The sequence below is a fragment of the Ochotona princeps genome, chromosome 3, assembly GCF_030435755.1.
Source record: "Ochotona princeps isolate mOchPri1 chromosome 3, mOchPri1.hap1, whole genome shotgun sequence".
NCBI classification, from domain to species: Eukaryota; Metazoa; Chordata; class Mammalia; order Lagomorpha; family Ochotonidae; genus Ochotona; species Ochotona princeps.
Window position 1 is genome coordinate 78,892,619 of NC_080834.1, and position 26,713 is coordinate 78,919,331.

General features: G+C 38.2%; 1 protein-coding gene across 6 annotated transcripts in view; it reads right to left on the minus strand.

Annotated features, from left to right (window-relative positions):
* CFAP44 (cilia and flagella associated protein 44) overlaps positions 1 to 26,713 on the minus strand; it is a 112,420-nt gene that overhangs the window by 70,717 nt on the left and 14,990 nt on the right. For all 6 annotated transcript variants that reach the window (XM_058661898.1, XM_058661894.1, XM_058661895.1 and 3 more), the window contains exons 3-15: positions 24,256 to 24,393; positions 23,395 to 23,548; positions 19,917 to 20,079; positions 16,190 to 16,292; positions 15,199 to 15,415; positions 12,661 to 12,775; positions 11,667 to 11,831; positions 8,801 to 8,956; positions 8,465 to 8,512; positions 7,341 to 7,440; positions 6,766 to 6,860; positions 3,682 to 3,891; positions 3,009 to 3,119 (exon numbers count right to left, since the gene is read on the minus strand). In XM_058661898.1, coding sequence (XP_058517881.1) covers positions 3,009 to 3,119; positions 3,682 to 3,891; positions 6,766 to 6,860; positions 7,341 to 7,440; positions 8,465 to 8,512; positions 8,801 to 8,956; positions 11,667 to 11,831; positions 12,661 to 12,775; positions 15,199 to 15,415; positions 16,190 to 16,292; positions 19,917 to 20,079; positions 23,395 to 23,548; positions 24,256 to 24,393 — 1,775 coding nt within the window. The remainder of the gene's footprint in view (positions 1 to 3,008; positions 3,120 to 3,681; positions 3,892 to 6,765; positions 6,861 to 7,340; positions 7,441 to 8,464; positions 8,513 to 8,800; positions 8,957 to 11,666; positions 11,832 to 12,660; positions 12,776 to 15,198; positions 15,416 to 16,189; positions 16,293 to 19,916; positions 20,080 to 23,394; positions 23,549 to 24,255; positions 24,394 to 26,713) is intronic.

Genomic DNA, 26,713 nt, shown 5'->3' on the forward strand with positions numbered 1-26,713 from the left:
AGTTCTCTGATTATGGCCTGGAAAAGCAGCAGAGGATGGTCCAAAGCTTTGAGACCTGGTACACACATCAGAGATTTGGAAGAAGCTCTTGGCTCCTGCTTTGGATAAGCTCGACTCCAGCAACTGCAGCCATTTGGGAAGTGAACCAGCAAATGGAAGATCTTTCTTTTTCCTTCTCTCTGTAAATCTGCCTTTCCTTTTTTAAGCAGTTTGTAGTTTTCTTCAAATAAGTCTTCTACATTTTTGGTTAGATTTATTCCCAGATATTTCATACTTTTCTCTGTTATTTTGAATGGTATCTTGAACAAGACCTCAAAAGATGGAGTAACATCCCATGCTCCTGGATAGGTAAAATCAATATCATTAAAATGTCTATACTGCCAAAAGCAATATATACATTCAACGCAATCCCAATCAAATTGCCCAAAACATTCTTCATGGAACTGGAAACAATGATCCAAAGGTTCATCTGGAAGCACAAAAAACCACGGATAGCTAGAACTATCCTGAAGAACAGGAAGTTAGCAGGGGGAATCACAGTTCCGGACCTCTGGACATACTATAGGGCAGTGGTTATCAAAACAGCCTGGTACTGGCACAAAGATAGAGAGGAAGATCAATGGAGCAGAATAGAAACGCCAGAAGGAAACCCACACAGATACAGCCAAATAATCTTTGACAAAAAGACAAACGACAACCCAGGCAAATGGGAAGGTCTGTTCAATAAATGCTGTTGGGAAAACTGGTTGATAGCCTGCAGAAACAAAAAAATAGATCCACATCTCTCACCATACACTAAGATCAGATCTAAATGGATAACAGATCTAAACCTACATCCAGAAACCTTCAAACTTTTGGAAGAAAATGTTGGAAACACACTGCAACACTTAGGGGTAGGCCCTCACTTCCTAAAAAAGACTCCAGATGCAGTAGAAATCAAGACCAAAATAAACAATTGGGACCTCATCAAACTAAGAAGCTTCTGTACAGCTAGAGAAACAATCAACAAAGTAAAAAGGCAACCCACAGAATGGGAGAAGATCTTCGCACACGACATAGGTGATAGAGGGCTAATATCCAGAATATACAAAGAGCTACAAAACAACCAAAATGTCAAAACAAGCAACCCACTCAAGAAATGGGCACGGGAAATGGGCAGACACTTCACAAAGGAACAAACCCAAATGGCAAATAAACATATGAAAAAATGCTCAAGTTCCCTGGCAATAAGGGAAATCCAAATTAAAACATCAATGAGGTACCACCTAACGCCAGTAAGACTGGCCCACATGAATAAAAGCACCAACGACACTTGTTGGCGAGGTTGCGGGGAAAAGGGAACCCTACTCCACTGCTGGTGGGGCTGCAGGCTGGTACAGCCTCTATGGAAATCAGTATGGAGAATATTCAAACAACTCAAATACAACATACCGTATGATCCAGCAATAGCACTCCTAGGAATATATCCAGAACACTTGTTCTATGAGAAACCAACATGCACTCCTATGTTCATAGCAGCACAATCAGTAATTGCAAAAACATGGAAACAGCCAAAATGCCCATCAACAGAGGATTGGATAAGAAAGCTATGGTTCATCTACTCCATGGAATACTACTCAGCTATTAAAAAAAACAAAATGCAGTTCTTTGTGGCCAAATGGGCCAAACTGGAAACCATAATGCTAAGGGAAATGAGCCAATCACAAAAGGTTAAATACCACATGTTTGCCTTAATTTAAGATGATATGATGTTATGTATAACATGTTATGTTTTGAATGTTATATGTTGTGTATAAACTAAAATTGAAGTATAGGTGAGGTGGTCACAGAAGGTGGCTGGGAACCCGCATTTACTTTTAACATATTGGTTACTCATTACTATGTCAATTAATTCCATAATGATGTAAATTTTTGCTGATGGTATGTTGGAGCTTTCAATTGACTGGGATGATACTCTGCTGGCTCTGTCATCAGACCAGAGAGGGTATACCTAAGAAGCCGTTGAACTTGACGGGACAATAAGATGCTGGACTCTATGTTTGGTATACGCTTGCAATGGGGAAATCTCAACTGAACTTGAGCTGTGGTTATGCAACAAGGTGGAGGAATCCACCATGGTGGGAGGGTTTGGGGAGGGGTGGGGAGAACCCAAGTATCTATGTAACTGTGTCACATAATACAATGTAATTACTGAAGTTAAATAATAAATAATTAAAAAAAAATCTGCCTTTCCAAAATAAATAAATAAATAAATCTTTAAAGAAGAAGAAGAAAAAGCAGCAGCAGCAGCAACTGCTGACTAATTTGTAAAAGCATTTTTCTGTACAGTAGTAACTAATTTCTAATGTTTTTTTTTCCTTAGAAGATCTTCAAATAGAGTAGAAATATTAGCTCAAAACTCCTGGCAGCACTTTGTAGTTCATCAGTATTATCATCCTGGCATGTGATTAGTACAATACTGTTTAGACATGCAACCAATACTTAATTTTCCTAATTATTCTATATCAAACTTAGCCAAAATAGGGACACTGAATAAAACCCATAATCAACTCTGAATTGCTAATTATTACAAAAGCAGCAATAGAAATTTAAAAAAAATAGAGGTGGATTCAGGGTGAGGGGTGAAATAGATAAATAAAAGGTACACTCAGATCTTAAAATTGAGCTTCTGACTATCAGAAAGACAGATTGACCAATCCATCCCATGTTGTGCATGTGATCAACAGTCATCATTGTTGAAGCAGAGCCTGACATAACCTTGTGTTTTGTGAAGATATCAAGACCAACTAATTAGAGTATGAAAGAGAAAAGAGGAGGTAAGGGAAAGGCAAAGCTCCTGGGTGATGGTCCCATGATTAGAGAGGCAGTAGGCTTCTCTAGTAGAGAAGCAGTTGTCACATTCCTTTTTCCCTACTGGAGAACTTAAGAGTAGGGTTAATGTAACCTGGTATTCCCTATGTACACAGATCATTCTACTTTATTAAGTCTGAAAACAAACACTGACTTACATGAGAGATTGTAGACCATATTAATTGGATAACAGGTCCAGGAGTATTAATATAACCAATTGGCTTATAATCCTTTTCCACGTCAAAGAAAAAAACAGTATGATCTTTACTCTAAGAAAGAAGATATATACCCATCAAATGCATATTATGAAACCAAACCTACAGAGCACAAAAAATCATTTATTATCTACAATGCTTTAAAACAGAATTATAATTATATCTACATACAATGATCACATAACAGATTATTTTGAGAGAATTCTTGTTCATTTTCCCCATATGCTCCAGTATGTGGCTAGAAAATGTCATCACTGTACTTACATGTAAAACTAATTTACAAATAATTTCAATGCATATGTTCACCTACTAATGCATAAGGAATTTATATGATCACTCTTCATTTATGACAATATTGATAATAACCAAAACATCTAGCATGACTTCCAGACAAAATTTTCTAATTTGAAATATGCATTAGAACTGAATTTGTAAGAACAATTTAAAATGCTATGCACAGAACACATTGAAAGAATATGAACCAAAAGAAAACAAACTATGCATTCATTCTTAGAAATTGAATTTCACTAAATAAATCATGATCAAATAGGAAGACAAAAAAGGCAAATTTAACCATGAAATTCCAATGAGAAACAAAAGGAAATCTACTGCTTACCCCTGTTGCTAGGATTTCCCCATCACGCTCATAAGCTAAAGCGGTGACACAATCAGTATGGGGTTTAAAAACCTGTCTCAAGTGAATATCTGCATCCACAACTTTCTTCCGTCCTGAAAAAACTGTGAGACCTTTCGGATCATAAAGTTCAAGGATTCGAACAACTCCATCTTCAAATCCTACAATAATTTGTGCTCCACTGTAGCTTACCTTGGAAAAAAAGTAAATATAAAAGACCTGAAATTAATGGATTAAGAAAGTTATGCCATGTAACTGATAACTCTGTATTTTATCTAAACTTGGGTAATTTAGTATAGGCTGTCTGGCCAGTTCTACATACTCCCACACTCTGTACAACTCCAACTAAATGTTCATTCAAAAAAAAAGTTAACAAGTGTCTAAATGTACCAGTAACTTTAGACCCAGTGGAGATACCAAGAAGATTAAGATGGTTGTCAGTACAAACAGCTTAGAGGGAAATATACAGAATGCAATATTTTCAATCTGCTGTGGTAAGTGTTGTAAGACACACATCCACAGCCCTCGGGGGTCGGGGGAACAATCACCAAGAAGGGAGGACCTAACTCCCCTTGAAGGTGTGTTCACAGGCAGCCATGCAGAGAGGATGATACACACCTTGATCTGAGTCATGAGGGAAGACTTCCAGAAAGGGGCAGCGGGAAACAAGAAGGGGTCTTTACATACTAGCCTAATATTCAAGTGACCATTACTTGGATATAAAGCTGAAAATAAGTTATTCTTGGAACATCACACATTCATGTAAATAAACGACTCTGTCCATGGGTGGCGCTTAAGAACTTCAGACAGTGTGTAAACAGGTTAGGGAACTAAGTGAGCTAGATCTGCCATTCCAAGTGCTCTGTCCTCTCCACTTACTCTAGAGTCTTCATTGTGCTGGCTGTGTTCCCTGATTGTTTTCCTTCTGCTCATTTCCTTAAGAAATTTCCCTCCATTCCAGTCATACCTAAACTTTTTTTTTTATTTCAACTCACTTGATCTTAGTCAAAAGGCCAAGAAGCGATTTTGTATTTCACCTCAAAACAGTAAGTATTAAACATTCCACAAAACACTTCCATGGCATTTTGAAAACATGGTTGCAAATTCTCTGAAATACCCTCTGTGCCCACAGAGACAAAGCCCTTTTCTGTTCAATCTGGCTGGGGCTGGTGAATGTGTGGCTGTTTGGCCTAATGGAGTAAGAAATGGTCATTTAACTTCATAGACTGGGTCATAAAAGGCCTTCAGTCAATCCCAAAAAAGACAAATATCATATGTTTTCTATAATATAAGGAAACCACCATGCAAATTGGATGTATAGTGATGGAGTAATGGAGACTACCATATCCAGATGTGAAGACATGATGCAACATACATCTCTACTTCCAAATAAAAGATAGACTCCCAATGAAAGTGTTGGAAATATCCAGACAATGGGATAATGGACTGTCTGACATTGTCTGTACCAGTAACGTTGGGGCACACTTAAAATAGCAAACTGATGGAACTGTAACTCCTTATGAAGGAAAGCACTGTTGTGACAATATGGGGAAAATCAGTCGGGGCTGGCAACTGGGGGGAGGGGAATCCCGGACTATACAGAATTGTACCATAAAATTCAAAATTTAAAATAAAAATAATAAAATTAAATTTAAAGATAAAAATAAAAAGGCCACTAACTTCTGCCTTATTTGTTAGAACACTAGTCCTTAGCACCCTGAGTCATTGGGTAAGAAGTGTGTGCCTGGGATGGGTATTGTGGCACAGTGCGTTAAACTGCACTAGGAATGCCTGTATTTCGTATCAGAATGTTTGGGTCAAGTCCCATTTCTGCTTTCAATCCAGCTTCCTGTTGAAGTGCTATGTAGGGGGCAGGTGATGGTCCAAGTACATGAGACATGACCACTGATGGCAGGTGTGGATGTGTCTCGCTGTGTCTCTTCCCCCTCTCTCTGTATCTCTGACTTTTAATAAGAGAGAGAAGTGTGTGACTATCCTGATGCTGTCATGCTATGACGAAGCCCAAGTCCCATGCAGAAGTTATGAGATAAACACACCTGCCAACAGTAAAACGTCCAAGCTATCCAACCTGGGTGCAGCCTTATCATTATGAGGTTTCTGGATGATTCTGCTCTAATTCTTCACGTTTTTACATCAGAAGTCTAGACACTCTGAAGCAGACAGAATCTCTACTGCCACCTGTATGAGATCCCTGTTCAAAGACCCTGTGAGAAAAACCAAATGATTGCTGCTCTCTGCTATGGCATGCTGGAATCGTTTTTTAATGTAACAATATATCCTTGACTTAACTCTCCATTCCCCGCTAAATATTTTTAAAGATTTATTTATTTATTTGAAAGGTCGAATGAGAGAGAGAGGGGGATATTATTCATTACTGGTTTACTTCCCGAACAGCTACATTCAGGTCTTCCAGCAGTCATCCACTGCATTTCCTGGTGCATTAGAAGCAGCTGGATCAGAAATGGAGTAATCAGGATTCAAGCCAGCATTGCAAGGAACAGATGAGCCCACTGCTCCACAACAAGGACTTCCCTAAATTTTTCGGTATGGCTCATCATCTATCCCAACACATTTTATTCTGTATTTTGTCTATAATCTGTCTCTGCCTCAATCCTACAATAGGTCTGTAAAGACAAATTTGGTTTTTTTGGGTTTGCTCAGTGCTATTTCCCAGAAGTTAGAACATAGCCTTCACAATGTAGATATTTTAGAAATATTAATAAAAATGAATTAAATCAGAGGTAAATGGATACAGCCTAGATACACAAAGATGTAATCCATAGTTACTTTGTAATTCAGGACTATTATTCATCTATAGGTGGAATAAAAACAGAATTTTCATTAAAAACAGAATCTAAACCATTATAATAGCAAGGTCATGATATAATTCATATCACATTGTGAATGAAACAAACTAACTAAAAATTTTTTATTATTTTCTAGAATCCAAAATCAGAAAAACACATATATTTCTAAGATGTAACACTTGATACAAGATATGAACCAATAGTTTCTGGTATAAATTCATTATAATGACAAACTTACCATTTGGGGTACCCAAGCAATAGTCGTACCTCCTTGCCTGAATTTCATTTGAATCAAAGGAGTTTTGCTAGCAAAGTCATAGATTCGAACAGAGCCTACAGAAATACAGTTTCAAAGGAAACAAATTATTTATACTTACTATCTTTTAAAATCATCTTGGCTTACTTTCCACATGTTGAGTGTTATGATAAAAATTTTATAAATAACTAATTGATAATCCAATAGTCTTTCTTTGGTCAACATATTCAATATACATATTCTTAAGCAGCTAGTTCATAAATGTACATAATCAGTGTCACTCTGTACAGTGTACACAGATTTACCATAAGAAGGAAGAAATTAAAAGAATAGAAAACATATTGATTTGAACACTATTAAAAGAAACGACATTTCCATGAATAAACAGCTGTTGCATTCAGAGCTATATCCACTTTGCTGCAGTATACCTCACTCACACTGAGGATACTTTCTTTTCTTGAAAACTTCTCAGCTGTTTTTACTGAAACTCAACTCAAACTTGTATTCAAAGCAAAAGAAGGCAAGGCCATATACTTTCCTTAAGAGTGTCTACTTACAGTCCAAGGCGGTAGTGGCCATGAGATAAGTGACAGGAGACATGGCCAAGGCCTCAACGGCTCCAGAGTGGAAGGAAAAAAGGCATTCTGGATCCTGGGTCTGCAGACAGGTAAAACTCACTAAATCTCAGAGAAAAATACAAACAGAACCTGATACCTCCTGAGGGACCTTACAAATTTTATTGGAATGGAAAGTTTTGTTTGTTTAAGGATAATGGGTTAGAAAGAGCACCGGACTTTGGATTTAGGAGAAACATGGAATCCTGGGTTTACACTTCATGGCTGTACGATTGTCACACAAGTCAACTCAAATGCTAGCTTCCATTTCTTCACTGTAATATAGGAGGGTGACAGCTCACTACTCTCAGGGTGGGCATGAGAATCAGGAGATAATATAAACGAATCAGGAGATAATACAAACAAAATTAACACACATTTATGAGAAGTGCAAAGACTGCAAAACATGAGGCATTACTATTGCTACTTTTCTGGTAAACTTCGCTCAATTTTTTTTACTTAAATAAAATCATGACGTGAGAGAAATGGAGAGAATTCCCAAGAATAGAGAATGTTGAACAAGGTTTTATTTTAATTTTTATTTATTTATTTGCAAAGCAGAGTAAGGGTGTATGTGCGTACACGTGTGTGTGAGGGAAAGAAGGAAGGATAGAGGGTAAAAGGGAGGAAGGGAGAGAAAGAGAGAAAGAGAGAAAGAGAGAAAGAGAGAAAGAGAGAAAGAGAGAGATCCTAGCTCACCCCTCCCAAATGGCAGCTCTGGTTGAGGCTAGGTCAGACTGAAATCAGGAGCCCAGAACTCCCTCCAGGTATCCCAATCTGGGTAACAAGCACCAAAATACTTGGACCATTATCTGCTGCTTCCCTGGCACATTAGCAGGGAGATGGAGTGGATGAAGCAGAGTATCCAGGTCTGAAATCAGCACCCCAACATGGGAGGCCACCATTACAAGAAGTGGCTTAACTTAAGGTGCCACGTTGCCAACCTCTTGAACAAGTTTTTGATGGGAACAATGATCTAGATTGGAGAAAGATAAAGTCCCCTTTAAAGAATAACAAATGTGTTTACTATGAAAGCTAGGGAATGTTGAGAAAAATGGACAACTTACGATATTGGAAAAACTAAGGTCAAGCTTCCATATGGCTCCATTGGCATCCTACAAAATTAAATACTCTTATAATTTTGAACTTGCATCAAATTGGAAACATTTTTCTTCCCATGATTTAAAGGACTAGTACCAAAAGTTCACATAAAGTGTGAGAAGTGTAATAAAAGCAATTACATATGTATGTGTGTGTGTGTGTGTATATATATATACACATATATATATTAGAACACAGTCATAGAACAAGTTTATAATAGTCTTCCATGTACATCATCAATTACACCATCTTAATTTTATATGCAGTTAATGTAAGAGTTAAAACAGAAGAACACAACTTACTTGAGCCAGCCAAAAGTTATTTCCAGTTTCATTCATTTTTATCATAGAGAAGAGTTTGACATTCTTGTCTACTTGAAGTTCATTAATAGGCTCAATCTCTAACAATCCAGTTTCATCAACAGTATCAGCAGTGTCTATTGTCTCAAAATCCCATATCTTGTAAAGTTAATGAGAAAAACTTTAATCAGTAAGTAGTTAATTTACTTCCCAAGCCAGAAAAATGCTCCAGTTGTTTTCAAATATCGTATGTTTTTGTTGCATGAAAATTAACAATGAGTAAGTGTAACTGGGGCATGAACCCAACCCAAACTCTGGCATTTTCCTCTGCAGTGAGGCTTCATAAATCATACTTTTATGTTTATGAAGATTAGTGAAAGGATATAGTCCTGTGTAAGAATTTTAATTGGACCCAAATTAGCTTCTTCCAAGGTTTCCATTCTGCTTTCATACAAAACAGTCCTAAGAAGTAAATGGCTCGGTTGTTTCAGACATTACAATGAGTCTTGTTTCTGTACACTAATTGATAGGCCCAGGCAAAAGAAAAATACACTTTCTTGCTTAAGGATTCAGGCACTGCCTTCATCGTAGTCCAAGGAAAATGGATTGTAGTTGATGTTTCCATTAGAAAATTTTTCTCTCCTTTCGTTATGACTTACACTCAGAGGAGCCCAGAACACTACAGGAAGAATAGGAAGGACGAGTTCCAGCTCACCAAGGCAGAGAGACTTAGGATTTTTCACTTGTGAAGTCCCAAGACCAGCCCTGATAATGCGGCCACGTTATCCTAGACTGTAGAACTCAGGCTTTAGGAAAATAACTCCCAGGATATTGCCAGTGTCCTATGGACATGTATGTATGCATGTGTGTTTATATGAGGGACGCGGCCAAATTCTAGAATCAGACAACTCTTAGGAGTCGGGGTAAAAACTTGATAAAGACATCTACAACATGAAGGAATGAAAACATGAGGACTTAGAAATCAGTAGTGACCACAAGGAGAACCTCTGAAATACTTAACTTCTCCTCTCTTCAGATTTCCTCTACTTGGAATTGGGACATTTTGAACACAAAAGATCCTCACAGCAATGCATGAAATCGAACAAGATTAAATTTAGTATTTTAAGTATTAAAACCTATGCTTGGGGCCAACACTGTGACATTTCAGGTTAAACTGCCACCTGAAATGCCATCATCCCATATAGTCGCTGGTTTGAGTCCTGGATGCTCTACTTCCCATGCAACTCCTTGCTAATGTGCCTGGGAAAACAGCAGCAGAAGGGTAAAGTCCTTGGGCTCCTGTAGCTACATGGGAAACCTGGATAGATGTTCTAGCTTCTGGATTCAGTCTGAACCATTCCTGTCCACTGTGGCCATTTGGGGAACAAATCAGAGGAAGGTTTCGCCTGTCTGGCCTTCTCTCTGTAACTCTTTTAAAAAATAAATAAGTAAATACATTTTTAAAAACCCTATTGTTGGATTCAGATAGTCAATGATAAAAAACTCATAATAAAAAATACAATATAAAAATATATTAGACATATTAAACTCAGTGGATCTCAACAGAGTGACCAGAATGATTTTATTTTTTTAAAAAAAGATTTATTTATTTGTATTGCAAAGTCAGATATACACAGGAGGAAAGACATAGAGGAAGTTCTTTTGACCGATGATTCACTCCCCAAGTGACTGCAACAGCTGGTGCTGTGCCAATACGAAGCCAGGAGCCAGGAACTTGCTCCAGATCTCCCATGCGGGTGCAGGGTCTCAAGGCTTTCGGCCCTCCTTGACTGCTTTCTCAGGCTACAAGCAGGGAGCTGGATGGGAAGCAGAGCTGCCGGGATTAGAACCGGCACCCATATGGGATCCCGGCACATTCAAGGCGAGGACTTTAGCCGCTAGGTCACATGCTGGGTCCCAGAATGGTTTTATTTAAAGACTCATTTATTTATTTGAAAAGCAGAGTCAGAGAGAGATCTACCATTCACTGATTTATTTCCAAAATGGCCTCAATAGCCAGGGTTGGGCTAGATTGAAGCCAGGAACCTGGAACTCCATCTGAGTCTCCCATGTTAGTGGCCAGGCCCAAAGCACTTGGGGATCCTCCACTAATTTTCCAGTTGCATTATCAAGGAGCTGGAACAGAAGCAGAGCAGCTGGGACTAGAACCAGTGCCCATATGGGATACCAGCATTGCAGGCAGCAGTTTAATTTGCTGAGCCAAAACGCCAGACACAGAAAATTTTAATGCAATCTTATTTGTGATTAACACCTCTTAGAAATATTAAGAGAACACTACCACTTTCTTATGAAAGATGCTACAAAAACTATGTGCCAGAACAGGACACTGGAACCATGTTCCAGCTTAACCCAGTCCTTAAGCAGGAGAGTGTCCACAAGCCAAAACAGGTGGTGTTTTTCCCGTGTAAGGAGCAAAGAGAAGACAGTATCCAGAACCCAACCTTGACAGCTCACCTGTGAGTTCTAACTGGTAACCTTGGGAGAAGAACAACTAGCAAAGATTTTGCGTTTGTTTCTACAGCATGACCCATTCATGTCAGGCATTGCAGAAGAACAAATGTGTCCACCGTTGCTACTGTGCTATCATGGCTTTCCATTTTCAGAAGCCATTTCAACAAAATAAAAATAACCAAAGGTCTCAATGCTAAGATTCGATCAATTAATTTTGATGAGAATGCAGATATTACCACCTGAGAAACATTATTTAAAATAAATTGGTCTTGAGAGTAAATGACTGCTGATGGCTTCACAAAGTCATCTCCATGGGAGATAAAAACCTGCCAAAACCACCTATATACCGTCAAGCCTTAGAAATGGGTATTACTGCCCAAGTCCCAAGACAACTTACCCTGATACATCCATCTGAGCCAACAGTGATCACTTCCCCCTCATCTAGCATTATCTGGTTGATAGGCCCATGGTGACAAGACTTTCTGGCAGCTCGACATAGTTCCACCTTGATGAGACCACCATCCCAAAGCAGCATGTTGCCCCATTCTGACCCTGACAGTACCTAGCAGATATGAAGGAAGGAATGTGCACTTGGTAAGACCTATATTTTAACATTATTTTTGTTGTTTATGAAAGTGAAAAGTCTAATAGTGAAAAATAAAAAAAGACAACAATGCAAGCTCACCACCCCAAAGCCACTAGCCACATTTTGATATGATATACTTCCTTCTAGCACTGCATATATGCTTTCACTGTTGTGGTTACAGTTTAGTTGCTGTGAGTTCTTCACATGTGTACATAACATATATATATATATATATATGCTAATATTTATTTAATTTTTTGGAAAGTCAGACATACAGAAAGAAGAAGAGACAGAGAGGAAGATCTTCCATCTGCTGATTCACTTCTTAAGTGGCCGCAATGGCCAGAGCTGAGCCAATCTGAAGCCAGCAGCCAGGAGATTCTTCTGGGTCTCCAACATGGCTGCAGGATACCAAGGCTTTTGGCCATCCTCCACTGCTTTCCCAGGCCACAAACAGGGAGCTGCATAGAAAGCAGGACCGCCAGGACAGGTACCAGCACCCATGTGGGATCCTGGTACACGCAAGGCGAGGACTTCAGCCACTGGGCTATTGCACCAGACCCACATTACATGTATTTGGGGGAGTACATCACTTAAGGACATAATCCAGGAAATAGAATTACTGGTACAAAAATGAAGATTTCTCAAGTTATTGATAGATGAGAATCTACTTGCTAAGTGTAATACTATCAAGTTTAAAGAATACTTGCGGGACAGGTACTGTGGCAAAGCAAGTTAGGCTCAAACTTGGGATGCCTCCATCCTGAAAACATGATTGTATTGTTTACACAGTGGCTGTGCTCACCTTCCCATCTGGGAGCTCCATATAGCCTTCAATATCAGTAGTAGCTGTTTTACCAAATCGACCTAGTGCTCCCTGAAGTTTGAGACCAGTGAATGTAAAAGCCATTTCCCAGAACCTAAAATTGAGAAGGAGATTGGATATATGGCATTCTTTAAATAATACATTTAAATACATAAATTTAATCCTTAAGATTTGCTTATTTTGAATATGACCCAAATCTTTATATTTTTATACTAACATACATCGTGTTTCACTCATAATTAATCTATTCACCCAAATTAATAAGTATTAATGATCTGTTTCCTGGGGCCAGCACTATGGCACAGTGGGTGAAACCACCACCTACAGTGCCAGTATCCTATATGACACCAGTTGGAGTCCTGGTTTCTCTAGTTCCTATCCAGCTTCCTACTAACGTGCATGGGAAAGCACTAGAGCTGGCCCAAGTGCTTGGGCCTCTGCTCCCATGCAGCAGACCTGGAGAAAGCATCTGCCTCCTGGTTTCAAACTGATCCAGCTTTGGCCATCGCAGCCAGTTGGGGAGTGAACCAGTACCTGAAAAATCTGTCTTTCCCTCTCTCTCCATAACTGTGCCTTTCAAATAGATATTTATGTTTTAAAAAGAAAGAAAAAATAAGAAAAAAATATGTTTTCTGTCAAAGTTCTAGGCAATACTCATTCAGCAGTGAGCCAAATGTTTTAAAATCCTCTGTGGGGCCCAGTGCGGTAGCCTAGTGACTAAAGTCCTCCCCTTGCTCATGCCAGGATCCCATATGGGAACCGGTTCTAATCTCAGCAGCTCCACTTCCCATCCAACTTCCTGCTTGCAGCCTGGGAAAGCAGTCGAGGACGGCCCAAGGCTTTGGGACCCTGCACCCATGTGGGAGACCCAGAAGAGGCTCCTGGCTCCTGGCTTTGGATCAGCACAGCTCCAGCCATTACGGCTGCTTGGAGAGTGAATCAATGGATGGAAGATCCTCCTCTCTGTAAATCTCACTTTCTAATAAAAATAAATCTTTAAAAAAAAAAAGAAAAAATCCTCTGTGGATTTTTTATTTTTGAGTTATAGTATCCTGTTCAGTAGCTACCTGTCAAGTGTAACAATTTAATTAATACATAAAGTAATTAACACTAAATGGAATTTAAAATTCAGCAGTTCCATAAACCAGCTAGTTTCACATATTCAGGAACTACATTTGGCTAATAGCTGAGATACTGGACAGTACACATTTCAGCCTGGCAGAAAATTCTATTGGATGATATTGTTTTAAAAATAAAAAGTTTTCAAAAAATTCTGATTTACCACTGTGTGAGTTTGGCTTTTTAATCCTTCGTTTTCTTGTGATTTTGTGTGCCTTCATCTTCTCATGCATAAAATGAGATATTTGATATGCCTAACTCATAAAATTGATAAACAATCTTAGAACCATGCTCAACACATAACAGCAGTAAATAAATAATATTGTTAAGATTTAATTATTATTCCAAACAAATGAACAGAATGATGAGGGCTGGTAGATAAAAATGCCTTTCTTAATGAGACACTAGAAATTAAGTATCGGCATCTCTGGAGTTGATGGTGTCAGACTGCTAAAGAAATGCATGAACCAGAGTGAAACAAAGTTGATAAAAATCATTCCTCTCTGGAAACGCACCACTGATCCAGTGAAATCAGCGTGGAATTCAGAATTAGAGACCTGAGATTAGAAGCAACTTCTGCCCCCTCCTTGTAGTAGTCATGAAGAATCCTTGTCAGCAATGACATTGTGCTAATTCTTGTTTATGGATAGTGACCAGGTTGTTACAAACAAAAAATTTGCTAGTGGATATGAAAGCTTTATATGAACTTTGAAAACACCACGCCATGATTAGATATTAAGCTACTGTACTAACTCTTTCAAAGCCTGACCAAAAAATAGCAGGCTATATTTAAAAGCCCTTTTACCTATACTGCCTTTGGAATTAAAATTTCATTTACCAATTTAGAAAAGTGTATTGCTCAGAAAGTGGTTAAGAAATCGCATTTATTTTTAACATGTTGACTGCTCAATACCATGTCAATTAATTCCATAACAATGTTAATTGTTGCAGATGGTATGTTAGTGCTTTTATTTGACCGGGATGATACTCTGCTGTCTCTGCCCTCAGACCAGAGAGGGTCTACCCAGTAAGTAGTTGGACTTGACTGGACTATAAGATGTTGGACTCTATGCTTGGCATATACTTGCAAAGAGGGAATCTCAACTGAACTTGAACTATGGTTATGCAACAAGGTGGAGGAACCCACCATGGGGGGAGAGTGGGGGGAGAATCCCAGATTCTATGTAATTACAATACAATGTAATTAATGAATAAATTTAATAAAAAAAATAATTAAAAAAGAAAAGTGTATTGCTGCTTGCTTTTTTAAAATTTTTAAAAGTTTTAAAATTATGCTTATCATAATCGACAGCAAACATGTCTTCAAACAGGTCATAGTTCCTCAGAGACCATGCCTTTCTACTATTTACTAGCCCCTCTGTTGGTCACTCTACCTACTTGATGTGGCCTGATCCTGATGTCGTAAGCTGCTCTTCATCTTCAGGATTGAATGTCACTTTAAAAACTTCTTGAGTAAAAGCTTTTGTCCGCAGTATGGGTTGCTCTTCTTTCCAGTTCCAGATGGTCAGTGTGTAATCGGGACCGCTCCCCACAGAGGCCAGTAAAGTACCCCTGAAGTTAAAGTCCACGTAAGCATATCCCTTCTCTGTCCCATCTGGAGGGAGGAATGGAACACTCATAAATTAGCACCACAATTGTTTACTTTCCAAAAGTGTATTATAAAAAAAATGGGAGAGAGACAGCATTTAGTGATGTGTATTCACATAAGAATTCAAGGATCATCGCAAGAACAACTGAAAAGTTACTCCTTACCAGTGGCTTTAGGAGTTATGTGATAAGAAGGATGAAGGTGAAGATGTTTTAACCACATTTTGCATGAGAAAAACACTTTGAGGACATACTTCCAATCTTACAAAGTGGTGGAGAAACACAAAGGAATATTAATAGTAGAGAAAAATCAATCCATTAACTTAAATTTTATCGCTAAAAAATCACTCATAAAACTTGACTACAGAAATGAACTACACAGAAAACAGAACAGATAATTATGGTGATTAATCTGAGGTGTCTACTTGGCTGGATGATAGCACCCAGCTGTTGAGTTAAACAGTAATCTAGATGCTGCTGTGCAGACATTTTGCAGACATGGTCAACGTGGACAGTCAATTCACCTGAAGTAAAGGAGGTTATTGCTGATGACGCAGACAGGCCTCCTTAGTCAGCTGAAAGGTTTTACAACAGAGGAAGAAATTTAGGTTGAACCCTACAGCATCCTTCCCAAGCCTGCCAATTGCCCCACGAATTTCAGACTTCCAGCCCTGACAACTGCGTAATCCAATGCCACTAAGTGAATCACTTGTCTATCTTCTGTTAGTTCTGCTTGTTGAAGGTTAACATGAAGTATCTTACACATGCTATTTAGACTTACCCCGAAGTATTCTGTAGGGTTTCAGAGAAGGATATTCATAGATGATGATCTTTGGATAACTTCCCTTTTCAGCTACTGTGAAGTGAGTTTTCTGTGGATGAACCTGCAAAAAAATATTTCAATAAAATATCAAAAAGATTTTGATGTGAAGAATCCCATTAGTACAATATTTGCATTCCTTATTTTATAAATGTATCCCTAGTAAAACCTAATGCAAATGAAGGTACACATAACCAAAGTGAGAAAGACAATTATTTACAAGCCAGATACAGTAAGATGTACTAAATGTACCCCGGGTAAACTGTGTGTGCCAGCATTGCAAATGACAGAGTATAAGTCAGATCAAATCATATGTTGATTTTCATGTTTATTCATTGGTAAGTCACAAGTACAGGAAGAGCAAAAGACTAACCAAAAAAGAAAAAAAAAAGAGGATTTAATAAGAATTAGCTATTGGTAGTATACACTATAGAATTCTATTTTATGTTACTGCTTTTGCCATTCCCAGTTATAGCTCAAGGATAAAGAGGTTAGCTCTCAAATAGCAATTGCAACTTTATTTACCCAAGACAACATAGAGGTTCATTTTCTTCCCTCCATTCTTGGGGGCCACAAAACTGGGGATAGGCTGGCTTCTTTCTGGCAAGCTGTTTGTTACCCTTCCAGTCAAGTAAACTTCCTTCACTTTAACAGGCTTGGGTTTATGAAATAGATACTCAGCGAGATCATGATCACACTGAATATAGATAACATTTAAGAGGTTCTTACCATGTGCCATAAACTCATATGCCTAATTCCTTTAAAATTCCCAGCAACTCTGTATGCTAGTATGTGTTCATCATTTTTATCTACTGATGCATGAACTGCTCCAAAGACTTAATTTGAACAGAGGATATGGCCTACGAAGTACTAAGTTTGGGAGACAGAGTTCAAGAAGCCAGAGTTTAGAAGAGAGACATAACTGGAACTAAGAAAGAATAGATTTTAAGGAGGTCCAGATAAACAGATTAAGACCATACCTGTCAAGACACCATTTACAAAGAAAAAAATCTTTAGGATATATGGTCAAATATTCAAATGCTTTACCCCTACTACAAGGTCTCGTTGGCCAAAAGTTAAAACAAAAAAGTTTCAGCCCACTGAGATTGGAAGCTGCTGTGGCTTGAGTTCAGATGTTTTATTCCTAGTGGACACCTACAATTAACAAGTTATTTACTTTAAATTCAACATATAAACCCACTGCATATTTTCAGCAAAGTAGCTCATATGTCCAAAACATATACATCATCATGGGCTTATCATATCATGGCAAAATTATTCTCATCCTCAACTGGATTTAACTGTTTCAGAAAAAATGAAGTGATGTGAGCAAAGCAGGAGAGGCCTGGGTTCCATGCAGACATCCACAGTTCTAGCAGCCATGGGATAGAATCCTATGGACGTAAAACTGCTCAGAATCAAGGTGGGTTAGTACTAGTATTTAACACTCTTGACCACACCACACTACATTTCAGATTTCTTCCCTGAAATCTAATCAATTTATAATAAAACAGAAAAATAAAATTGTAGAAACTACTAATGGCCATAAAGTGGTAGGTAAATATGTTCATTGAATGTTTCTTAGTCCTTTTAGGATAAGTGCACTGCAGGGCTCAGGATACTGATTGACCCAAAAATCTAGGCACCTCATCATTGGGCCCAGGAATGCTTGCATATAGCTATTGTATGCTCCTTTTAATGTGGGTCCTGTTTCTTTAGATTTCAAACTCCAAATTCACAAAGTTGAGGAATTCATTTAATCCTGCACAGCATGTTCTGCGTGGTGAAGGTTGTTTACTATCACATGATGACTCTTTGCCAAACTTACTAGTCTTCCAGCAAACTCCCTAAGCAGAGGTATTTTTATCACGTATACGTTATATCCAGATAAATGGCCAAGACAGAAAGAAATGTGGCACTATCTTTCATTGCACACATCTCACCATGTCCTATTTCTACAATCAATCTACATGTCCTGTCTGTGGGTCTCACATTTTCCTTGCCTTCTCCAATTCTCATTGATGTTTGCCTGCCACAGTCCTCTGATTTTTGCCTGCCACAATCCACTGATTGAGGTCAACTCTGGGATAAAAAATGGAGCATGTAACTAGCATTGAAAAACGTCCCCTATGAGTTCGTAGGCACAATGAGAACAGGCGTGTTTAGTTTTTCTGTCCTAAGTACCTAGAACATTTTAGGTGTTCAGTGATTATCAGCCAAATAAGACAAGACTTGAGAAATATTCCATGCTTGAGAACCACATACTATCAGTAAATTCAATCCAGATAATCTCCTCCCAGGGCTGAATGGTGTTTTGTTCAGCCTAACACCTGAACAAGGGTTCCATAGGGAAAGATGCGCCCCCTTGTGGTGCAGGTGAGGCAAATACGAAAGATTCCCAGGATCTCCTACTCTGGAATAGGATTAAGCAAATAAAAGATGTTCAGTTAAATTTGAATCTATTTTTTTGTTTCTGCAGGCAAAAAAATAGATTCAAATTTAACTACTACTCAGCTATTAAAAAAAAACAAAATGCAGTTCTTTGTGGCCAAATGGGCCAAACTGGAAACCATAATGCTAAGGGAAATGAGCCAATCCCAAAAGGCTAAATACCACATGTTTGCCTTAATTTAAGATGATATGATGTTATGTATAACATGTTATGTTTTGAATGTTATATGTTGTGTATAAACTAAAATTGAAGTATAGGTGAGGTGGTCACAGAAGGTGGCTGGGAACTCGCATTTACTTTTAACATATTGGTTACTCATTACTATGTCAATTAATTCCATAATGATGTAAATTTTTGCTGATGGTATGTTGGAGCTTTCAATTGACTGGGATGATACTCTGCTGGCTCTGTCTTCAGACCAGAGAGGGTATACCTAAGAAGCCGTTGAACTTGACTGGACAATAAGATGCTGGACTCTATGTTTGGTATACGCTTGCAATGGGGGAATCTCAACTGAACTTGAGCTGTGGTTATGCAACAAGGTGGAGGAATCCACCATGGTGGGAGGGTTTGGGGAGGGGTGGGGAGAATCCAAGTACCTATGAAACTGTGTCACATAATACAATGTAATTAATGAAGTTAAATAATAAATAATTAAAAAAAAAAGAAAAGACAAGACAGAGGACAGAGCAAGTCAATCAACCACCTCAGCTATATGTTGGCAATGAAAATACTGGACAAGGGGAGACTCTATGATGGACTATGTCAATCAGTGGATTCTCCAATGACCTCATCGTGCTTGGAGTGGTGAGAGTGGCAGCAATTCAGAACTGTTGTACTATCAAAACCACTTGAGCAAGAACCTCAGAGCATGCCCCACATCTGGGACCTGGAGTGGGTGGGAGACTGGGTGGGGCTTCTCCCTTAAAATCCCCTTTTACATCAGATATATTAAGGAAACAATAAAAAAAAAGCATGCCTGACTATGGGGAAGTCACTTCAATCTGCAGAAATCTGTTTCCTTATCAGCAAAGGGGATAATAATATTAATATAACAATATTACATGAACACAATACCAGTAAGAACAGCAGCTGAATATCTAAATTTAAAATGCATTAGAATAAAACAGCCAGGCATCCCATGTCATTCCATAATGCCATGCATGGTGCTGTCATCTCACAACCATCACTGACTAGCCAGAACATTGTTTTTAATCTATATTATTAAAAGCATACCCCAATGACACCAATTCCTTCCCCACTGCTGCTTCGCAGATAGGTCTGTTCCTTGGTTTTTAAATTCAGCAGGATCAGCTGGTTCCCAGCGATGTACAATGCAGTACTGCTGTCCAGAAGCTGCAGGTTGGCTCGTTTTCTGCAGTCATATCCAAAAGAATGTCTGAGGGTAAGATGCTAAGGAAAGAAGTGCAACAAAATAACCATCCAAGATGTAGGAAAAGTGATGAAAAAAAATCTGAAAGAACACACTCAGGTAAGAATTCCAAAATCGAGTAACTGAAATTTTAGCCTGCAATTGGACAGGAGGTACATAGGAGGGAACAAGAGGCCATGGGGGCTCCTTCACATTGCATCTCATCAACTGCAGTCTTCCACTTGTGCCAAGGACAGCCTGAAAAGCCTTATTTCTCTGGATAGTTTTCTGTAATCAAATAACATCTTGATCCAAATAAAATTGTACTTATTGCTCTAATTTTCTAAGGGTCGACCTTCCTAGGATCATTTAAGACATGGGTTAACAAATGTGTTTAACAAATCTCCGGTAAGAAATATTTGAGGCCTTGTGAGTCAGATGGTCTTTATCACAACGACCTAATTCTGCCTTTGCAGTGTGATGACAGCCACAGACCTGACCATAGCCACGCAAAGGAATGCACGTGGTTGTGCTGTCAGTAAAGCCTTATTCCTCACTCTTTGACTATTCATATTGTAGTACAGAAGTGCCTTAGTTTGGCATATTCAATTTATTTATTTTTGCTTTAATTGCTTATGTTTTATGGGTCTGATTCACAATAACTAAGAAATGAAACCAATCCAGATGCCATCAACAAATGAATGGATAAAGAAATTGTAATACATTTATACCATGGAATACTATACAGCTATACAGAGTTGTGGGGCAAAAATCAATAAATTGATGTTCCTAGTATACACAAACAACGTCATAGTTCAGAAAAAAACTTGTAAGTGCAGTACCCTTTAAAATACCAGAGAAAAACCTAAAATATTTTGGAATAAACCTAACCAAAGATGTAGAAGACCTCTTTGACAAAAAATAATAAGACATTTAAAAAAGAAATAGAAGACATCAAAATATGGAGAAATTTTCCTGGACTGGTAGAATTAACATCCTCAAAATGTCCATATTATCAAAACAAATATATAGATTCAATGCAATTCCAATTAAAATCCCAACAACATTCTTTTCAGAAGTAGAAAAGATACAAAACTTGATCTGGAAACACAAATAGCCAAAGCTGTCCTGAAGAATAAAAATCAAGCCAGAGGAACCACAATTCCAGACCTTGAGATATGCTACAGGGTAGTGGTAATCAAAACAGACTGGTACTGGTATAGAAAGAGAGGAGATCAATGGAACAACAAAAAAAAAAACCAGATGTGAGCCCACATATGTACAGCCAGCTCATCTTTAACAAGAAAACTGAAAAAATTCAGGCCAAAGGTTTGGTCTCTTCGACAAATGCTGTTTGGACAACTGGATAACAACTTGCTGAAACAAGAAACAAGACACCCAAATTTCATCTTATAAAAAATTTGCTCTACATTTATCAAGAACCTATATCTGCATCTAGAATCCATCAAACTATTAGAAGAAAACATAGGAAGCACTCTACAAAACACATACATTGGTAAAGACTTATTAGAAACGTCACCCAAAGCACAGGTAGTCAAAGCCAAAATAAACAAATGGGACAACATCAAACTAAGAAGCCTCTGTACAGCAAAGGAAACAATCAACAAAGCAAAGAACCAACCAACAGAATGGGAGAAAATATTGGCACACTATACAACAGATACGGGACTAATATCCAGGATTTACAAAGAATTTAAAAAAACTCAATGACAGCAAAACAAATAACCAGTAAAGAAATGCCAGCAAAGGAAATGAGAAGGCATTTTGCAAAATAACAAATCTGAATGGCTAATAGCCATATCACAAAATGATCAGGCTCCCTAGCTATTGGGGAAATGCAAAAAAAATTACATTGAGGTTCCACCTAACTCCAATGAGAATGGTCTATATTCAGAACTCTGCTAACAACACCTGCTGGCCTGGATGTAAGGGAAAAGGTTCCCCACTCCACTGTAAGTGGGAATGTAGGTTAGTGCATTCACTACAGAAGTCAGTATGGAGTGTGCAAAGACAACTGTATATGGATCTACCGTATGACCCAGCTCTCCCACTTCTTAGAATATATTCAACGTAAGTGAAATTTGCTTATGAGAAGGAAACCTGAAACCTTATACTTATGGTAGCACAATCCACAATAGTTAAGACATGAAACCAACCCAGACATGCTTGTCAAAAGAGGAGCAGATAAAGAAACAGTGGTACATCTACTCTATGGAATACTATTCAGTCACTAAAAAGAGTGAAATTCTACTGTTTGCAACAAAATAGTCCCAACTGGAGACCATTATACTCAGTGAAATAAACCAGTCCTCTAAAGGACAAATATCATATGTTTTAATAAAACATAAAATTCATGCAAAATACTAAACAAATAAATATATAGGTAAAAGTGTGAATACATTTATTCTCACAGATGAATTATATAATGGAAACTACCATATTGGGAAGTGAAGATATGTTGCAGTATGCATCTCTACTCCTGAATAACAGAGCTCTCCTCACTGAAACTGTTAAGTATACCAATTATGGAACTAGATTTTTCACCAATGCCAGCACCTACAATGCTGTATTACACTTAAATAGCAGACTGTTGGTCTTGTGACTTTTGCTGAAGGACTATACTATTGTAATAATTCATGGAAAATGGTTGGGGTTGGAGGGAGACTGCAGAGGAAGGAGGTGAAGTGGAGGAGGGAATCCCTCTATCTACAAAACTATATCATGAAAAATAATAACAAAAATATCAAAAAAACTTACTCAGCCATAAAGAGAAGGAAATCTTACTATCTGCAACAAAATAGTCCCAACTGGAAACAATTAATGCTTAGTGAAATAATCCAGTTCCAAAAGGGCAAATATTATATGTTTCATCACATATACAAATAAAAATATACACACACACACTCTACAAGGGAGATTAATATACTTGGAAATAGATATACACAGCATACACTTTATACTCCCAATTAATAGGATTCCCATTAATATTTATACTTCTATGTTATGTTGCTATATTTTCTACTTTTCCTATACTTGCCATGTCACAATATAATTATATATCAGAAAGCTAAGCTTACGATGGTGAAATTAATGACTATGTTATTATAATTACTTCAGGACAAATAATGAGACAATTATAAGGAGCTAAGAGGAGAAGGATGAACTACTGTGCCTATATGTCTGTATCATGGAAAAAAGAATTTTAAAAATCATTCTCCAAAATAAATAAGAGGCCAGATTTAGTCACTGTCTATATAGCATGCTGATCCCTAGTCCAATAACTAAAATCCCCAAGTATGCATATGTAACTGGAGTGGATACACAACTGTGAGAAGATCCAATGGTATGCTTGAATCTGGAGTCACAAAAGGCATCGAAGCAAGCTCTGAGTAATCGTAGAAGAAACTCTCCGATATTTTCTTCTTTACAGGCTCCTCAACCTCTTCTGAAGCTGCAGCAGGGGCTTCCGGAGGTGCTAAAAATTGCAAATATTGTAACCAAGAAGAGTTGTCTGGTATTTCCCAGAGACAGGAAGAATAAACGTTGTCTGAAATGCTCTAAGAGTAAGCACAACTACTGGCCAGAATACATGATGCCACCACAAGGGAGCAGGGAGGTAGAAGAGCACACCTGTGTGCACATGGGGAAAAGGCTGAGCAAATACAGCATGCTATTGACCAGGGAACACGGAGGAAGAATAGCATGCCTGTTTGCACATGGGGTGAAGGCTGAGCTATGGTCAGAGTGAACAGTCTACAAGAGCTATTGGAGAACTAACCAATCTGTGTGGAACACTCCTTGGGTCATCTCTGTTCTCAGAAAACCAAGTATGAGAATTTTGTCATGTGAATCTCCAAAAGGATATAAACAGCTACCAGGCTGTTATAACTTCTTCAATCAGAATATGTGCAATGCTTTTCTTTTTATCATCCACATACAGACAGAAGTACCCAAAATGTCATGGGAAATGAACATTGTGGAAGAAAAAAGCCTATGCATGGATCTCTACTTGATTGAAAACAAACTAGTCTTTTAATTACATCTTCCCACAAACTTCATGAATTACCTTTGTTCCCACATCCTGCAAGTTTTCTCTTTTATGGATTCACAACTATTCAATTTGTCTAGGCAATTTGCACTGAAGACATTGATAATTGCTGATAGAAAACAAATAATACTTACCTGCAATGTCTTCCATGTAACCATATTGAATTGAACTTAAACTTCCTTCTAAATTTTCCTCATCTGAGTCTTTTCCATCTACATAGGATTCTTCCCCTTCAGTAAATGTTTCTTCTTTGGTATCATCTTTTGTAGCAGCTATTCAAAATAATTTTTAAAATAATTTCTACATTTTGAATTAAATATTTTCTTCTTTCAGGAGCTAAAACCTCTCATTTGTGCTCTAAATTTAATGAATTTTGTTCTTCAAATATTCCTAGAAAAACCACTTATCATACCAATCTTACAGCTTTATAAAATGAAGGGATTTTCTGTAAGTTACTATCCATTTTTAAATTTCTTTCCCATCTATTTCCTATCAATGCACACTTACAAAAACTTAAAAGAAAAAAGTCAATAATCTGCTATTGATTTGGAGGGAATAGGTAAGTAGTTTCTGCTGAACTAGAAGTTGCAAGCACCCATACATAATACTATCCTTCCTACTTGCCAATCAAAACCTTCTGTTTAATCTGGGACTTAGCAGGGTGGATGCCATAAATGGGATGGATATTAAGCATTCCATTTGAAACTTGTGAAAGTGACCTGGTAGCAAGCTTCATACCTACAGAGGCACTGCTCCCCAAATCACAAAAGAGGCCAACACCTAGGAGGGGCTCGGTCTCTCCCCACAGCCCACAGCTGGAGGCACTGTACAGGGGCAATCTCCTCTGGTTCTCTCCTACCCCTCCTTTCTTTGGCTGATCCTCTGGCCTACTGCCTGATCCTGACTGGTACTTCCCCTGTAGGGCAACCCCTATTTACACGGGTATGTGGGCTCACTTTCAGTTTTTGGATAAATTTTCTTACCACTTTGTGCACCTTACACATGTCTGCAAACTTAGAGTTGTTTATGTGTGAAACAAGGACCTAGAGTAATAATTCAAGCATCCTAGCTCACATGACTATCACTACTTTAAATCAGTTTGGTTTTATTAACATGTATCAAGGACATAACATGTTTAAGAAAATAATGCTTATTCAAGAATAACCTTCTCTGAGGATGCTCATTACCCACTGGAGTGACATGCAGAGAATTGGGATGGGAGTAGAAATGCCCCAGGTGCAAATCAACATTCAGATTTCAAATTCATACATGACTACAGTTAAAACATCTAACATGAAACAGTTAGTAGACTGGGCAGGGTGAACCTTCATACGTTTCAGAACAAGAAGTAAGTGTCAAGTGTCGCAGAGCTAAGTAGTAAATCTGAGATGAGGCTAAAAGATTAGGAACAAGGTCAAGTGTGGCAGGAATGAAACAGAAGAGTTGAGCCAAGCCCATCAGCTGCACAACAGGATAGGGTCCCAAGGATTCATAATATTTTAATAAAGGAAATAATTCTCAGTAGCTGACTAAACCAAGCATACAGCTTCGATTTCCAAAAGGAGGGAAATAATGCAGCTTTTTTTGTAACAGCCAAAGACAGTTTCCTCACCTGAAGTTTGTGGCTTTAAAAGCTTAAGGCTCCAAGTTGCTGGCCTACCCTGAAGCAAAGGAGTTATAAATCACAGATACCTTAAAGCTGCTACCTAGGATGGGATTAAGTTAGAAGAAAATTCAGACAACGGAGTGTGATTTTTAAAAAATGGGTATTGTGAGCCAGGGAGAAGGATTGTGCCACTGATGGAAAAAATTGAAGTTTGATTTAAAAAAAAAACAGTTCCGGACCTCTGGACATACTATAGGGCAGAGGTTATCAAAACAACGTGGTACTGGCACAAAGAGAGGAAGATCAATGGAGCAGAATAGAAACACCAGAAGGGAACCCACACAGATACAGCCAAATAATCTTTGACAAAAAGACAAACGACAATCCAGGCAAATGGGAAGGTCTGTTCAATAAATGCTGTTGGGACAACTGGTTAATAGCCTGCAGAAACAAAAAAATAGATCCACATCTCTCACCATACACTAAGATCAGATCTAAATGGATAACAGATCTAAACCTACATCCAGAAACCTTCAAACTTTTGGAAGAAAATGTTGGAAACACACTGCAACACTTAGGGGTAGGCCCTCACTTCCTAAAAAAGACTCCAAAAGCAGTAGAAATCAAGACCAAAATAAACAATTGGGACCTCATCAAACTAAGAAGCTTCTGTACAGCTAGAGAAACAATCAAAAAAGTAAAAAGGCAACCCACAGAATGGGAGAAGATCTTCGCACACGACATAGGTGATAGAGGGCTGATCTCCAGAATATACAAAGAACTACAAAACAGCCAAAATGTCAAAACAAACAAGCCACTCAAGAAATGGGCACGGGAAATGGGCAAACACTTCACAAGGGAACAAACCCAAATGGCAAATAAACATATGAAAAAATGCTCAAGTTCCCTGGCAATAAGGGAAATCCAAATTAAAACATCAATGAGGTACCACCTAACGCCAGTAAGACTGGCCCACATGAATAAAA